This window comes from Sapajus apella, unplaced genomic scaffold (genome assembly GCF_009761245.1).
Source record: "Sapajus apella isolate SASKATOON/1434 unplaced genomic scaffold, GSC_monkey_1.0 scaffold9, whole genome shotgun sequence".
NCBI lineage: Eukaryota > Metazoa > Chordata > Mammalia > Primates > Cebidae > Sapajus > Sapajus apella.
In genome coordinates, this window is record NW_022436949.1 from 25,867,952 (window position 1) to 25,886,811 (window position 18,860).

Here is an 18,860-nt window from a genome sequence, read left to right on the forward strand (position 1 = left end):
TTTTTTTGTTAGTTGTTATTTGGCGGCTCTGTGAATTCTCATAGTAAATACAGTTTGAGAAATGAAAATTCTAGTCCTGATTCTGCCACTTATTTTACCTTACTTAATAAAAATAGGTATTATCTTCCATACTTTTCAAGAGGCTAATTATGAGACTACAAAAGTTACTTGAAAACTTATAAAACATCTATAGTATCAAGAAAAAAAAACCTGCTATGGGATATAAAATCCTGATAATTTTGTGGAAAGTACCAGTAACAGTGTCACTACTGCAGCAGAGCTTAAATACTGTATTAGGCATAATTTGGTTTGTTATGAATATCAAATAAATTCAGTTAAGTTCTACTTTTCATAGAAAATAGCTTATGCTGTTCACAAAGCTAAATTATTGTACTTAGATATTTGTACATATTATTGCCTTTGTAAAAGATAAAATTCAAAATGTATCACAAGTTTTAAAAACTCTACATATCGACCATGAAGTTCTGAGAATATATCATGAATAATCAAAGGTATGATGTTCACAGCATTGTTTACACCAAAAAGTAGAAAGGCCTTAAGTTCCCAAAATGAGAATTGATTCATTATGTTGATTCATCTTCAAATAATGGAGGGGCTGTTAAAAACAGTATCAATATCGTAAAGGAAAAAAGGCTACAAAGCAGTAAAAATTATATAATTCCATTTTTGAAATATCTGGAGATCATTTGTAAATGACAGGCTATCACAATACCATGCTTTAAAAAAATTTTAGCTTCTCCACAATATTACGTGATTGAAAAAAAAAAAGGGCAAATTCATTATTTGTGCAGAAATACTTTTCAGATTAAGACTGACAACATGCTTTATCTGCAAATAACCCACAGGGGATAGCCATACATGTCTGAGTGTATGTACACACCACACACAACTTTTTAAAATAATTGTACCATTACTGACCAAAGTCCTCTACTTCACTAGATCTTTAAATTTTTATCAAAATTTGCGCATGTTGATGAGAATGTATTTTCTTGCAGAAGCAGTGTCACAAGTTACCGCCTGTTACAGATGACAGAAGATACATGTGCAATGAAAACTGAAATAATGCAAATTCATCATTCAATAAAATTATTAAATATGAAATGAACATGCTGAATGCTGGAAAAGGAGGCCAAATCAGATCGCGGAGGGGATGGTTCAGATGAAAACCGTGAAAATTACAGAGGTTCTGAAAACTTTCAATGGCTTTGGGAATTGATATTACAAGCACTTTATATCTAATTTCATTTCAGAAACTATGGCATGCCTTCTTTAACATCAATAGTACTTTTATACTTATCCCTTATGATCAAGAGAACTTTTTGGCTGCCAAGTGGCATAAGAAGAAAATTTCAAGCAGTAAAGGAGTCAGGGATTAGGGGAAGGGTCATGAGGATTTGTGTATGTGTGAAAGGAGGAGTCACTAAGCCAGTGACATACTGGTGCCAAAACTGACTTCATACAACTGACAATGGAGAGTAAAGAGAAGATGAAATGTGAGTCATTTCTTCATATAAACATTTTCAGAATTCTCAACTATGTAATGCCTAATGAATGCAACTTTTTTCTAAATTAATATAACTAATGCAAGATGTAGGACAATTTTAAAACGTTAATTGTTTTTAGTAAGACTATTTTATTTTAAAATTTTTCAAAATATAAAAATAAACAATATGGATAACAAACAAAATTCAACTATAAATAATAAAAAATGTTGACAACCCCACATAAACATTTAATACTATAAACATTCTAAGCGTACGAGTAGTTTTCTAGTTCAAGTTTTATCTTTTTTCAGTTCAAGTTTTATTATCACTTTAAAAAAATAATAGCTGCTACAGCTTAACCAACTGCTTTCGCTCCACTCAAAGAGCAGGGAATTTGTTTTCCCTATGCCAACCAACACATATTCATGAAATGGGATACTTATGGGCACAGGTATTTACATCTGGAACAATCCAGTCTCCAGACAAGAAAAAGACTCCTTTGGTGTTTTTCAATTCAACAGTCCACTGAAATTGAGTTAAAATAAACCACTTATTAGAAGAATTCTTGTGCCAGACAATATGTTCTGAAGTAACATCAGACCCAAAACAGGTTTAGGCTTCTGAGAATCAAAAGCAGGCATCCATGGATGTTTTGCTGATACTTAAAACATTTTATCATATGAACATTCACTAAGGTGATGGAAGGAAATCTTGGGGACAAAACAAAAAAATCAACACATCAATGCAAAAACCTACAATGCAATAATACAACTCTTTACAATTCAAAAACTGTTCCGTAAATATTTAGGAATCATGATGCCTCCTGTTGAGTGAAGGACAGATGAGAATTGAAAGCAAAGCAGAATTATGTATTTTAGTACTAGGAAAAGTTTTCATTTTAAATAAGAGAAAACAGCCGTGCTGAATGAATTTTTGGATTCTAGCCAAATTAACTGCCTTCTTAACAGTTTTCTTTTTGGGAAGCTCGGCACAAATAAGTGTGTGGTCATTCTGCATCATGTTCTTAAATTATGATTGTTTCTAATAGGCTGGGCTCTTTATCTGACTCAACACAGACCACTTTTATAATTATGCTGCCAGGTTACAATAAATCACAAGCAATCAGATTAAAACCTAGCAAAGTCTGGACAATGGGTTCAAAAATGATACTGAAAGGTTTCATAGCACCAGTGACTTTTTCCTAAGACACTTGAGGGGCCTGTATCATTTTAAAGTATCATTTATCTTGTAAACAAGACCAAAAATATTCAGTTGATCTGCATTTTGAGCATAAACATTTATAAACTCTATTAAAAAAAATATAGCATGACTAGAGCAGCTTAACAGTGTAAAATCTAAGTATACTGAAAAATATAAAGATGTATAAAAGGCTTTCATTATGCAATCATGCAGAGGTAAATCGCTTCAATCAATTACACAAAAGTGATTCTGTACAGTTATCTACAATAGCTCCATGAGAATCCTATTTAGGAAAATAATGAAAACCTTATCTTTAATTAATCAACACATGGGGATTTTAAACGTGTAACTGACTAGATCTCACAGCAATTTTCAAAAAGCACAGTTATCTTGGTGAGAATCAAATCATCTTGACTTCTGATTCTCAATGGCATCTTCAATTTTGTTTTGCTTTGTTTTCAATTTTAAAACCAAAAAAATGAAAACCCAAAGCAAACGAAAACACCAGGATGACAAAGTTGCAGGTAGTAGTATGTGGTCCATATATCCATTAACCAGTCAATATTGTTTACACCAAGTATAGTGTCTTCAGACAAACGTCTTTATCCTAGCAGCAAACCACTGTTGTGGGGACAAAAAATTCTCTGTTCACAATGTAAAATACTCAACAAATTTGGGAAAGTATTTATGAACACCCTGCAGCTAGTTTGTAAATGTTAACCAAAAGTCTAACAATTAAAAAAAAAAAAAGCCTGGTAAGCTACTAGGTCCTAAGTATATTAGAAGACTTTCCAAAATATGTACTTTTTCTTTAACCAAGCCTTGAATTAACCATGCTCTGTCCAACCAATGTGGATCAAAACAGATAATTTACATTATGGCTGATGGGTTAATTACATTCTTTTTACTTTTCATGATGACAAATGCAATGCATACTCAAGGGGAAAAAAAAAGTTTGCAGAATATTCAGCTTCACACAAAAAAGAAGTGACAAAGTGAGTATGGTTGGATAAAAATAAAAAATAAGGGTGAATAAAAATCAGTGTAAATTGAACTTTTCTAATATAGTTACTACCAAACATAGCTTCCAACTTCTTAAATGCCTCCTGAGAATCTATGAAGGAATACTCAGAAACTAAGTTAAAACATTTCTTATGATGCCCATTATAAAAGGGATATTGTGAGTACATATTTAGGATGAGATTTAATCATATTCTTTATAAGTAATTCTAAGCCATATTAAGCCATACTGTTTATAAATGATTTGGACATACACTTCTTAAAATGGTTAAAAACCAGTCTTTACCAATGTTAGGCACACAACACTATTTCCTCTTGCTTTAAAATAGTCTTTGATGTCTTGATTGAAAGTCAAAAAAATGTGAAAAAATTATGTTAAGACATTTAATAGATTTTTTAAATATTTATAATCCACAGATCATCATTTGTCACTTGGAAGAAAATTATTTTCATTGTTGGCTTTAAAGAGCTAAGAATTTTTTTTAAAAATGTTTGGGTAAATGGCCTTAGCAACAACATCAGAAAGTATATTTAGAAGAAATGCACAAGCTATTACAGTACATAAAAAAGTACTTTATGATCGATTCAAAATTATTTCAAGTGCTTATCCTACTCCCAGAAATATATCTTAAGACCCCCCAAAATTAAAACCAAACTCACGTTTAACTTTTTAATTCATTTTCATTTTAAATTGTTCATGCTAAAGAACACAGTAGCATGGCTTTACAGATTTCCTAGACACAATCCTCAATTTGGCTCAGACTGAATATATGTCATCCAAGAGAATTTTTTTGTTCTTTCTTAAGATGTTTAAAAAATAAATGGCTATAAAGTACGGGGAGAAAACACCTAAGAATAAGGTCAGAGCACACATTCAGATACACTTTAAACTCAGATGTACTCTTAGCAAACTGTAGAGATAAAATGCTAATTATAGTACATGTAAACATCAGTTCAAATTGATAAAGAGTGAACATAAAATAATAGGATGGTATTATTATAACAGTCGTCTCCAGACAGGAACTGGTCTTGTTCTCGCAGTCACAAAGCTAAATTCAGGCAATGATGATCTCTCTCTGCTGGAAAAAGAGAAGACTATTAAAAAAAAAACTTTGAAAATAGCAAATAAATCTAAAACTTGAATCACATCATAAATTGACCTCCAACTTTTCTAAACATTAAAAAAAAACTATCTGGGAAAGGAATCAAAATCAAAGTCGCAGGCAAATTACACAAAGCTTTGGGCTAAGATGATTTTAACAAAACTTCTCTGCATCATGCTTCCTTCAAACATTAAGCTGCAAAAGATTACAGCATGCAACATATCTTACGGTCTAAAGTTTTCGTTACGAAAACTAGTAACTGATCATAGGGAAAACTTTCATAGAGATTTGGGTAGGCAGAGAAATTTTAAGAAGTAATCAACAAATTACAAGACGTTGTAAACAAAATGAAAGCAGAAACAATTTTCTTAAGCTTTCCCAAAGATTTCAAAGTAATTGCAAGATACATCTAATTTCCTTAAACTCCATATCGTTAATCACACTATATAAAGTAAAATGCTATATTATGCACAAAGGCCCACAGCAAAAATAAAAGGTACACATCGAAATTAGTGCCTGGTATACACAAGGAAAGGCTAATTGTGGATGATGGGAAAATGACTACAAGGATGAAATAAACAGTGAGGGAAGAATTTAGGAAACACCAAGTATAAAAAGTGGATACAAAAAAAGTAGAATTTTAAAATCCTTTTAATTACATTAAGTAACAAGCACATGATACGGATAAACTTCAATAAAGTCATTACCAAATTAGGTGTTTTTCTACTAAGCGTGATGTTTTTCATTAGCAATTATTGGCAATGGCAGTCATGTTCACCAAAGTTTCCTTCCAAGGATTTTTAGGTAGCAACTTTGGAAAATTATCTCTTGTCATCTTGATAGGTATATAATGATCAGAAAGGAAAAATTTAAGACTGCTCTTCTCCAAAGGCCTGTATACATACCTTAGAGCAATTAGCCAGCTCAAGAAGTTAACAGGAACAAGGTAGTTCCTGAGATCTGGGAAAAGGAAATTTTCTTCTTGTCGTACAAATATCGTAAACTAGTAATTTAATTCTCCATTAAATTTCCATTTTTAATTTATACTATTTTATAAGAACAGGAAAAGCTCCAAGAAAAAGACCAAAAAGTTAACTAAGCCAAAATTTCATGCAGGAAATTTTTCTTTTAAAAGGCTAACAGACTTTTGTGTGTGTGTGTGTGTGTGTGAGAGAGAGAGAGAGAGAGAGAGAGAGAGAAAGAGACAGAGAGAGAGAGAGAGTGTGTGTGTGTGTGTGTGTGTGTGTGTGTGTGTGTGTGTGTGTGTCTGTTTCTGTTTTGGGTGGAGCTTACAACATTTATCTAAATTCTAGAAGAACTAAAACTAGTTTTCTATCAGTCTACATTGTGGTTAAGGGGGGAAAAGAAGGAAAACATATTGATAAAGTTTGCTCTTTACTCTAAAATAGCCAGTGACATATTTCAACACACCAAACAAGCAACTGCTGCTTCCTTTTTGAATGCTTATAGCCAATGGTTAGTATTCCAAGTAAGAGTGGTCGAAACTCTTTTATAGAGTCCCCCAAAATCAGTTCTAGCAAGAAGACATTTCTTTCAATTAAACGTAGTCACACTTTCTACAGGAAATCAGCTAAAACACTGAAGTCCTATGTTTATAGTAAACTATTAGTTGTCACATTTAATCGTAACACAATAAAACAAACGCTATGGAATACTTTCCCATTCTTGCAACATGTTTTCATCAAATGCTTGGGTATCAGTTAAATATAAAATTTAATTTGATATGTTACAATTATCCGATAACATTTAAAACAACACTGCTTAAGTAGCAATACAAAATATTGGGTGAAATATGTAAAACGACAACTTAACCATCCCTTGAGATAATCCTAATCAATCTTTTAACCAGTAATATACAATGTTCCTCAATTTTTTCCTGTATGAAGAGGCTACCTATATTGCTGTCCTCAATCCTTTTCCAATTCCTCAGCCTGCAGCTCAGGTCTGTACTAAAGCAAAACAATCTGTTAGGAGAGCTGCAGAATTAAAAATGTGTGTTTAGTTTTAGGTAGCATGCTGTTTTTGTTTTTTAAAGCGTAAACTCAGATGGAAAGGAGAATTTAAATCCATATTGTTGAGAGAACGGACTGTATCTGCATTACTAACAAGTATTTCTATGTTCAAACTCTGAATTTTAGAAGGAAAATAAAAAGTTACAACTGGGAAAAGGAAGTGCTAGTGAATACAGAAGTTCATCTCTATTTTATAGGCTTAAATGTAATTTGTGCTGGCAAATGTAAGCATGTAGGAATATTAAATACAAAACTGTACCAAGAGGCATCATATAAATTACCAAAACCAAATTCAAGTTCTTTCCATTGATAAAATGATAGAAAACAATGATAATAGATAAGAACTGTCTTAGATATATTAAATTGTTTTGTATCAAACACTAATATAGCACCAGGGTAACTATAGATGTAAAACGGATCTTAGAAATCATCTAGTCCAACTCTTTATTTTACAGACAAGGAAACAACCCTGGATAAGGCAAGAGACTTGTCTAAGGCCACAGAATTAGTTGCAGGATTGGGACCAAAAGCTAAATCTCTTATAAACTTTGTCTAGTATTCTATAACTAGGTCACTTTTGGATATAAAAATTAGTGGGATGGACTAGTTTGGTGGCTCTTAGCATTTCTAATCATACACACTGACAGAAACCAAAACTGTATTTTACCTCTGAAACAGACTACAACATTTATTACCGCAAAATATTAATGCCTTACTGAATGTTGTGAAAATTCCACTAAGGCTACACGTGTGCAATTCCATCGGTACTTGTAACCCCACTGGTGACAAACTTGAACTGTATCAATTACTTAGCAAAATGCTCCCAATGATTGAGGAGATCTTCAAGAGATTTTTGGAAAATTGATTAAGAATTAACAAGGGAGGTAGTTGTCACTCTATGATCGGAGACTTAAATATGCATTCATTCATTAATTCATCCAACAAACATCTGAGTGCCCAATATAAGCCTAGCTTTGTGATAAGCACTAGAAATAAAACGATGAATAAGACATGGTCCCCCTTCCTAGAGGAGCTTGTAATCTAGTGGGGAAGACAGACATAAACCAGATAAATTATATTACAATATAAGTACTGTAACAGAGATATGAACAAAGTGCTGTATTAAAAGAGAGGGTATAAGTATGAACTGGCGAAGGACCAAGAAGTCTTCTAATTTTGTGTAGTGCCTTTGAGGTAAGAACTACCATATTTAGTATAAACACAATCTGATGTTCCACTCCATCAAGAATTAGGAAAGCAGCAACAACATAGAGTTTAAAAAAAAAAAAAAAAAAAAAAAGTTGGCACTGAAATCAGAATGCCTGCATTCAAATGTACTATTTTCACCGACTAGCTATGACTGGGTAAATCATTCTATCTCTATTCATCTAAGTTTCCTTATCTGTAAAATGAGAATTAACAATTCCTTCCTAATATGAAAGTACATCCCGAATGCTAGTATTTATAAAGAAGTAAAAAATTCAGTAGCAACTTAATACTAAGTAACATTTATAATTAGAATCATATTAATACTACAAACAATATATCTGTAAATCTAATTAATCTTGGTAAGATTGAATCCCCATTCTTTGGGACCAAACTGAAACATATTTGTCTTCTGATTCACTCAAAGTAACATGGCTTAAAACATTTTAGGTTCTAAGTTACTTGGAAATTTTAGGCTAGGAAAACTGATTAGCTATTCATGGACTGAAATAGAATATGTGTTTTCAGTTACATTATAAGGGAATTTTTATAATTTTTGAAATATCAGGCTGAAACATACTAATCAAATTAAAAGCCAAATATCAGTATGGAGATATAACTGGCCTTTGAAAGATTTACTTTCTTTATAATACCTGTTTGGTGTAAAGAGAAGAAACGTGAGCCTCTGCCAATTTGGCACCTTTCACGACTACTAAAAAGAAAAGAAAACAAACTTACCTAATGAATCAGAATAGCACATAGTCAACATACAAGAGACTACATAAAAATAGATCTTTGATTTAACTATAGAAGTAAAAATAATGACTTTCTGAGCAAAGTCACTATTTTGACAACTGAAATCTAATTTTGAAATTCTAAACATAAACGTATACACAAATTGCAAGCCAAAGCGTTCCTATGAAATATTGTTACCATCAAGAAAATATACACAACTTCAACCCCAAGTTGGGGTGTATGGGGAAGAAAAACGAACAGCATCCTTTAAGTTACTCCAGTGGCAGAAGACTATGGTGATGGTGGAACAATAGCTTTTGATTGTGAAGACCCCAATATGGAAGAAAGTAATTTTTTAAATGTGATTTTTTAATATTATCGCTATAATCTCAAGAGAGGCAGAAACAACTTGCAATCAAAATGATGAATTTTAAAATATAAATATGTAATTCCCCACCCCCATTCTACAAAGATGCGTTTATTTCCTGGAAACTGCTACATCAACTTTCAATGATCATGTTCACTTGCAAAAGAAATCCACTTAAAAGAATCACAGTATTGTTGCAAACATCAAAGATTTTTATACAAGTATAGGAAATACACACTTAAAATATCAGACTGGAACACTTACCAAACAGTGTTTTCCTAAAGTAGTATCTATAGTACATTTCTTTATTCATATATCTTCAAATGGTCAAGTTTTCTTTCATACATCCAAAATGTAATGTGATGTTTTCTTATTCACCAAATGTTAGCTCTACTTGTAGTCTGGTTCCAAACTAATCAGCCTGCTTTTAAATTTTAAGACATTTGTTGAAAATTTATAGGATCAAACCAAACTTAAGTGGTATAATATTTAAACATTGGATTGTACATTATTGTAAGGGTACCAGTAACCATTATTATTAAGAATAAGTTAGTGATTATAGCTCTTTTTGTGATAATTGGGGGGAAGGGTAGATCACCATCTGGAATGGTCTATTTTAATTTTTTTCTTATCTTTTCTTTTTTCTTTTCTTTTTTCTTTCTTTTTTTTTTTTTAAATCAAGGAACATTGTTTTGGCTTTTTTTTTTTTTTTTTGTCATTGCTTTTCTTTTCTTTTTTTTTTTTTAAGAGACCATTCCACTTTATTATAACATCCGGATGCATAAGGACTCATGTAAAGCAGTCATACACCATTATCATTAAAACCCATATGGTAAAATACATACACAGTCCAACAAAAGGCTAATACATAGTAAAGCCTAAGCATACTACTATGTAATATTATAATACATAACTTGGAGACTTCAGTTAGAGTACTATGTTATCTATTCATTTTTGAAAACATTCATTAAGATTTTAAATGCAAATTCATTCCTTATTTGGAATAAAACAAAATCCTCTAAGTTATAACAAGTATTGGTCATAAGTTTTCAGACCTATTCATTAAATTACAAAGAACCCAAAGAATTCTGTAATGTCCAGTATAAGTATGTAATAAAAACATTGCATATATTTCTAGTGTGATGTCTTTAGCAACTGTTTACTGAAATAAAATGCAAACATCAATCTTTCAAAATACAAGATCAGAAGGTAGTTTTCTTCTTTTTTGTCTAATTGTGAAATCCATCTTCATCACATTTTACCAAAAATTGTTTTTACAAATATGTAAAAGTACATTAGATAATACTAATGAAACACAGGTAGAGTTCTAGCATATGCAGATCAATGATCAGTCAAATCATCTTCTCCAAGAACGAGATTCATTGTCCTCTTCTTCTTCATCATCATCTTGAAGTAATGAGTCATCCACCAAAGACTCTTCCTGAAACTTTAGGTTAAAATGTATTTAGGAATTTACCCAATTAAAAAAAAAAAAAAAAAAAAAAAAAAAGAAAAAGAAAAAAGAAAAAAAAGGTGACACTCTTAAATACTGATCTCTCTCAACAGAGTTGAATACAAAAGGTATTTTTATAGCTAGAACATTCACAAAACAAAGAAAAGCAACATTTAACCACTCAATGGTTTCTCTCTACGACCTATTCTATTTGCTTGCATGAAACAGGCACTAAACAAATATCGAATTAAGCCTTTGTACATGCCATATTTTCCTGCCTCTCTTTGGCAAATTACACCATCTTCTGTACCTTTAAAATATTGGTCAAACTTTTAAAAAAAGAAAACAACAAGTTTTCTCTAATTTACGCTCCTAATCTTGAATACTGAAATCAACCAATAACTTGTATAAAACTCTACCAAGATTTATATTTGTATTTATTTTCTGCTGTATGCAACAAACATTTTCTATTATTGCATTCCTTTCTTTTCCCCATTCCCTTCATAAACACTTCTCAGACTGCTATTTCAAACTTTTCAAAATACCTAATACCAGGAGCTCTCCTGCTTTTCTCCCCATTCAATTCAAACTCATGGAAGGACAAAGGTATAATCTAAAATATAAAATGACAAATCATGTGTATGAGTTTCAAAATATACATTTTTATTCTTGCATTTGACTATGGATATGTATAACAGCCTTGAAATGCTCTTCAAACAAAATGAAGTGTGCCATTATGAAGGTAAAACATGGAATCATTTAGTTTTCCCACCTTACCTTTATTTCTTAACTTACACTTTCTCCTAACGCTTATTTTGTGATTAAGTAAGAGTTGCTTACTTTTAAGTTTTTGGTTTCAAATGGCTCTCTACCACTTCACTGGTTCACACCTCTTAGCCATCAGACTAACTGGTGTTACTCAAAGAAAAATGTACTTCCACTTTTCCTGACGCTTATCCCTCTAAAATACCTCTCAACTATAATCCCAGCTCCAGTTCTAAATTATGTAAGCTATTTTATCACTTAGGGCCCAGTTCCACTGTCAATACCTCCTTTAAAATTTTCTGGGATGGAAACAATCACTCCTTCCTCTGAGTTTCCAGAGCATGTTGTTCAAATCTTCATTCAGTGTTATATCAGTCTGCCTTTTATTGTAACTAGTTTCTTATGTGTCTGTCACCACCCCCCTTTTCAGATTATAAGCTCCTTGATGATCGGGACCGTGTCTTATTCATTTTTGTGCCTAAGACATTATCTACCATATAACAGGCATTCATTCTAATGACTAAAATGATATATGAATTAAAATGAAGGAAAGCTGAAATGTTAATAAAGCAACTGAGAAGAGATTACCCTAAAACTTAAAATATTACAAGATTTCCTGTGGATAAAAATCTAATGAGTAATTATCATTTCTAAGGGTAGAGTATATACATAATTTTCATATATTCTTTTTGAATTAGCAATCCACAGTTTTTCCTCATTATCCAGTTAAAATTTAAAGTTGTTTGCATTTATCTGATATCCCTTGCCTGGACTATGGGTCAGGAATAAAAGTTTTATGTTAAAATCACAGCCATAAAAAAATCACATTTTATATAAAACTATGAACGATTAAGGGTAAAAATAAGTGGGAAAAAATATAACATACTTCTTCTTCATCAGGCTCAACTTCTTCTGTTTCAACAGCTGAAATATTAGTTACTGGTTTATTCCATGCCAGTTTTAGATCTTGCCCTTTGAAACGAGCTCCATGAACTGCAGCCTAAAATGATTAAAAATATTGGAATATAAGACATTAAACATTTCTGAAGAAAAAATTAAATTTCATAGTGCCTAACATTAAAGTCAAAATAGCTAAACACAACTGAAGACAGCTATCCATTTGGTTTTTGGTTAATTCTCAATTTACTATTTGTTATTATAATTTACAATTTACTTTTGATCGCTTTTTACTTCTACAATCAGACCAGTAATTGGAAATTCCTTTAAGAAGAAAATAAGAATAATTTCTCATAATAAAATAGAGCTATTTCACTAATGGCCAATATTTGATTAAAAGAAATATGTCTACTTGTTTACAATACAATGACAATTGCTATTTAAGATGATAATCCCAAGACATTTCAAGATCCTGGTTTTAGCTTCTGAATCAATGTCTAAATTAGGATCAATATGCTAAATATGTTTTATTTCAACTGTTCATTTACAAAAGGGACATATATAATAACTATTAATCTTTAATAAGAATAATTTTGCATGTGTAAAGTATGATGCTATTTTCAAATTACATCAAATAATCAACTACTATAAAATGTTTAATGTAAAACTAATAAAAAATATACGTATGTCAACGAAAGGAAAAAAAACCCACTGAAATTTTCTATTGAAAAACAGTTTTTCCTACAAAGCTTTTATAACTGAATATAAAACGTGCACTTACAAAACAGTCATGTCTAAGCACTTGCTAATGTAGCTTAGATGGCTGGTTTGGAAACACTGTATTCATATTAGAGTAACATGAACTAAGGTAAATCAATGTTAGCAACATACTGCAATAACTTATACCCACACAAGATTTATAATACAATCTCAAAGTACACCGTAATGTGAAATGTACAAACAATTATATATTCAATGATATCTGACATAAGTTGTGTGGTATTAAAATCCCCAGGCATAAATTTTAAATCTGCACATACAAATTTATGATAAATTTAAAAGATTTCATGCCTATTAAAATGCTGCTCAGGAGTCACAATGTCATACAACTAGAATTTTTTTAAAAAAGTACTTATATATATTTTAGTTCCGGAACAACCTGCAATTTTTTGACGCTATCATTATTAAGTAAAAATGAATCATAGTACTATAAGAAATTCCACCTGTTTAATGCAAAATGTCTACTCATAAAACTCTTCCTTACATTCAGCTAATTCATCTAAAAAGCAAAAAATAATACTGACATTTTCAAAAATAAGTTACTGACACAAATTTCTGATGATCTAACTTTACACAGCTCTATATTCAGCACACACTTCCTCAAATTTGTAAAAGATGAGCCTACAACTTACTAGAGTTTCAACTTTAAGATTATTTACAAGATGATTTTCAGACTGTTTATTAACATTGCTCCATTACAAACTTGAGAATTAGGCTCTGTAAATTTTTGAACTACTTGAGTTTTTGCTTTTTGAAGATGTGAATTTATTCAGGAAAACTAAGAACTTAGATGTTATAAGAAACATATTCCATAATTTCCTTCATTCTCATAAAACTATTTATATTAATTAGAAAAGTTCAAGAAACCAGTATTTCAGGTAACTGCAACATAAAATCTTTAAAGTTTAAACAATTCCTTCTGCAATTCACCCATTTTACTTTTTATAAAGATTCAAAATTTCAGACCACATAATGTAAAAAGCATAGCCCATGATTATCCCTAAGAGATAACCACTATTCTGTGAGGAATTCAGTTATATCCTTCATATGTTTTTCTATACACATACTAAAAGAATTTCTGTATACAAATATGTATGGTACATATATGGAAATATACTTTACTGGTTTATGACTTCATAATTAAATTATTAACCCAATTCTCTTCATAAATATCTCTCAATGTCCTCACCAACAAATCTGTCACTTCCCTTGTATAGTCATATATATTATATAGCTAGCATCATTAAACCAATTTCTACAGATATGAACCTTGTACATTTGTACATCATGTGTGACTTTCTATTAGTAAAAGTGAAATGTTTCTTGATGTTTTTCACAATCTGTGCTGCTAGTATTTTTCTAAGTGAATGAAGTTTGATGATATTTTGGACAAAATATTTTCCCCAACTGGATTTTGATTTTGTTTATGATGCATCTTTTATTGGACAGAAAGGGGCTGCTGTTGTTCATTTCTGTCATGAACAAGTTTTAAATTCTTCACGTAATGGAATTTACCAATGTTTTCCTTTATGAATATTGTGCCATACCTTAAAAAGCCCTCTTGATATTAAGATTATTTTCAAAAAAATCCCTAGGGTTTTACTATTAAAAAAAAAAATTTATAGCATGTATTAAATGTTTCATGTATTAAAAAAAGAAAAAAAAATTCATCCAACTTCATTTGGACATTAAAAAAAGACATAATGCTGTCTTTTCCAAATAGCTAGTCGATTTTCCCAATATCATTTAATGAATAATTTGTTTTATGCCTTGATTTAAAACATTGCCTTTGTGGTCCATTAAAATCCTCATGAAGTCATGCACCGTAGAACAATGTTTTGATCAACAATGACTGTATATACAACAGTGGTCTCCTAAGATTTTGATAAACCTGAAAAATTCCTATTGCTTAGTGACCTTGTAACTATCATAACAAATTACTCACATGGTGATATTGGTGTAAATAAACCCACTGTGCTGCCAGTCCAGTCATATAAAAGTATAGCACGTACAATTATGTATAGCATAATCCTTGAAAATGGTGGCAAACGACTGTTACTAGTTTACGTATTTATTATACTATACATTTTATCATTATTTTAGAGTATACTTGTACTTACTTTTTTAAAAAAAGTTAATTATAAAACAGCCTCAGGCAGGTTCCACAGGAGGTATTTCAGAAGAAGGAATTGTTATCATAGGCAATGACAGCTGTGTATGTGCTATTGCCCCTCAAGACTTTCCAGTGGGACAAATGTAAAGGTAGAAAACAGTGATACCGATGATTCTGACCCTGTTTAGGCACATGCTAATTTATGTGTTTGTTCTTAGTTTTTAATTAAAAAGTTTAAAAAGGAAAACATAAAAAATGTTAAAAATAGAAAAAAGCTTACTGAATAAGGATATAAAGAAAGAAAATATTTTGTACACCTGTGCAGCGTGCTAAGTGATGTTACAAGAGTCAAAATGTTTTTAAAAATTGTAAGGTTTACAAGTAAAAGTTTTAACAAACTAAGGTTAATTTATTATTAAAGAAAGGTAAAATGTTTTTATAAGCTTGGCATAGCCTAAGTGTTTTTAAAGTCTAAAGTACAAGTTTATAAAATAGTATAGTAATGTCCTAGGCCTTTACATTCACTCACTAACTCACCCAGGGCAATTTCCAGTTCTGCAAACACCATTCATGGCAAGTACCCCATACATGTATACCATGTTTTATCTTTTATACTCTATTTTTACTGTACCGCTTCTATGCTTAGATATGTTTACTTACACAAATACTTACCATTGTGTTACAACTGCCTCAGTTGTCAGTATAGTTAACACAATGTCACAGTTTTGTAGCCTAAGACCAACAGGCTATACCATACAGTATAGTTGTGTAGTAGGTTATTACATTTGTTTGTGTAAACATACTCTGTGATGTGTGCACAACAATGAATTTGTCTGAACGACACATTTTTCATAACCCTCTTAAGTGGCACATGTCTGTATAAACTTAGGTCTATTTCTGAACTATACCATATTATCTGCTTTGTACTGCCTTTTAACAGTACAAATAATACAATTAATATAAATAATTTTTTGAAGTGTACTATGGCAGTGCTGCAAGGGTTATGTATGTACTTCAAAATTTCATTAAAAAATTCTTAAACAATGAACTGTATAACCATTTATAAAATGTTAAAGAACACCAAGTTTAAATGTGCTTTACAGGATGCCTACTTGGGCAAGGAGGTAGTGGTCAAAAGGGTGAAAGTAGAGCTAAATGTAAAAATCCACAAAATATGAAAGGGGGGGAAAACAGTCTCAGATGACGATAAAATTTGCTTCCCAATGCAAATGTAGAGAAATACCTGACAAAAATATCCCTCCCAAAATTTACAAACTAATCTTAATTTTGAAAATCATTTTAAAAAGTAAAAAAAGAAATAGAAAGAAAAAAGAAGAGATTTTAGTGGTTTTAAAAAAATAAAATAATCCCAGGCTGGGTATGGTGGCTCACATCTGTAATCCCAGCCACTTTGGAAGGCTGAGGTGAGTGGATCACGAGGTCAGGAGTTCAAGATCAGCCTGGCCAACATGAGTGGTAATTGCACCACTGCATTCCAGCATGGGTGGCAGGGCAAGACTCTGTCTCAAAAAAAAAAAATAATAATAAAAATACAATAATCTCAGCACTTTGAGAGACTGAGGTGAGTGGATCATGAGGCCAAGAGATCGAGACCATTCTGGCCAACATGGTAAAACCCAGTCTACTAAAAATACAAAAATTATCTGGCAGTGGTGGCACGCACCTGTAGTCCCAGCTCCTCAGGAGGCTGAGGCAGGAGAATCACCTGAACCTGGGAGGTGGAGGTTGCAGTGAGGCAAGATCATGCCACTGCACTCTAGCCTGGCAACAGAGTAAGACTCCATCTCAAAAACAAACAAAAACCAATAATACGGGATTTAAACCAGGAGAGAATGGTTGGAAGCAGTACAATGAAATAAGATGAAAAAGAAAAAAAATCGTTATAAAAATATCAAAATGCATTATAAAAATCCATTTCTGAGCTGGGTACAGTGGCAGAAACCTGTAATTCTAAGCACTTTGTGAGGCTGAGACAGGTAGATTGACTGGTTGAGCTTTGGAGTTCAGGACCACCCTGGGCAACATGGTGAGACCCCATTTCTACAAAAAAAAACACAAAAATTAGTCAACTGTGGTGGCGTGTGCTTACAATTCCAGCTACTCGGGAGGCTGAGGTGGAAGGATCACCTGAGCTCAGGATGTCAAGACTGCAGTGAGCTGTGATCATACCACTGCACTCTAGTTGAGGTGACAGAGTGAGAACCTGTCTCAAAAAAAAAAAAAGCTCTTAATAAAGCAGAGTCATTTGTAATCTACCTTAAGACAAAACACCAGCATCACACATAATACTAAAAATACTAGAAGCATCTTCATTCCGCAAAAAGTCACCATTATTACTAATGTTTTTAATATTTTTCCAAAGGTAAACAATTAACAGAAAGTACTAAGTGTAGAAATGTGAGAGAGGTAAAACTATCATTTTTAACTAAAGATAAATTAAATGAATACCCGAAAAACCCAAGAGAGCAAAATTAAAGCCATCAAAAATAGTTTGGTAAGATAGCAGTTACATATTTAATAAAGAAAGATGAATAGTCTTCCTACATGTGAAGAACCAGTAGAATATATTACGGAACAAATACCCCATTTAAAATAGCAATAAAAAGTGAATTATTATGGGGAAATTTATAAGCAATATATGTTGTCTATATAAAGAAACCATAAGCAGGAAAGGTGGGAGAGAGATGAAAAATTACCTAATGGGTAATTTTTCATGTTCTCTATTTGGGTAATGGATACACTAGAACCCCAATCCCTACCAGTATGTAATATACTCATTAACAAATGTGCACATGTACTCCCTGAATCTAAACATTAAATTGATTTTTAAAAAAACCTTAAAACTAGTAAGTAATATACGCTGGCTATATGAAAAAAATTAAATGCTCTTACAATATAAAAAGTATTGAAGAACTTGAAAGAAAATGAGATTTTACAAGAAGATTTAGTATTTGAGGAAAATTTAGTATTAAAAATTTAGTATTATGTTCATTCTCCCATAATTTAGTCTATCTTTTTGAAACTAAGCTTATTCAAAAGTTTATATAAAAAATAAACACATAAAACATACCAGCAAAATTCTGAAAATAAGCAATAATTGGGTGTGAAAGGGAATCCAAACAACTGCCCTGACAAACTATTAAGATATACTAGAAAGCTAGTTTAACTAAAACAGGGAAAAACAGGCACAAAAAGAGAAAACTCATCAATGGAAGACTCCAGAACATACCCAAATAAACATATGGGAAATTTATGTATTTCACATAAGCTTGGAAAAACTAGATTTAACTAATGAAACCAACAGGCTTCCTATTTCGCTCCTTAGACCAAATAAGTTCGGTGTAAATTTTTAAAAAGTGAATGTAAAGTTTTAAAAGAAAAAAAAAGCCCATAAGACTACTAGAAAAAACAAGGGAAAATGTTTATCATCTCAGATTGGTAAAAGCCTTTCAAACTACAAAGAGAGATTAACTGGACAATTAACTATTACTGTGGAAAATACAGCATAAATGAAAATTCATAAAAATATAGCCTATGAGCTAATTTCCAAATACACAAAGAGCTCCTGCATTCATTAAGTAAATAAATAAATAAAATAGACCATTCAGCACAATAATAATCGGCAAATGGCATTAACAGTTGATAGAAATAAAAACAAATAG

The 18,860-nt window shown here is 31.5% G+C and overlaps 1 protein-coding gene across 19 annotated transcripts in view; it reads right to left on the minus strand.

Annotated features, from left to right (window-relative positions):
- Positions 1 to 540: 540 nt before the first annotated feature.
- RBM26 (RNA binding motif protein 26) overlaps positions 541 to 18,860 on the minus strand; it is a 95,742-nt gene continuing 77,422 nt past the window's right edge. For 12 of the 19 annotated variants that reach the window (XM_032277444.1, XM_032277452.1, XM_032277443.1 and 9 more), the window contains 2 exons: positions 12,274 to 12,387; positions 9,151 to 10,616 (listed from right to left, as the gene is read on the minus strand). In XM_032277444.1, coding sequence (XP_032133335.1) covers positions 10,527 to 10,616; positions 12,274 to 12,387 — 204 coding nt within the window. In that variant the 3' untranslated portion in view covers positions 9,151 to 10,526. Of the gene's footprint in view, positions 4,805 to 8,720; positions 8,780 to 9,150; positions 10,617 to 12,273; positions 12,388 to 18,860 lie in introns of those variants that run through there. The other 7 variants (XR_004268848.1, XR_004268846.1, XR_004268847.1 and 4 more) reach the window with 7 other exon arrangements.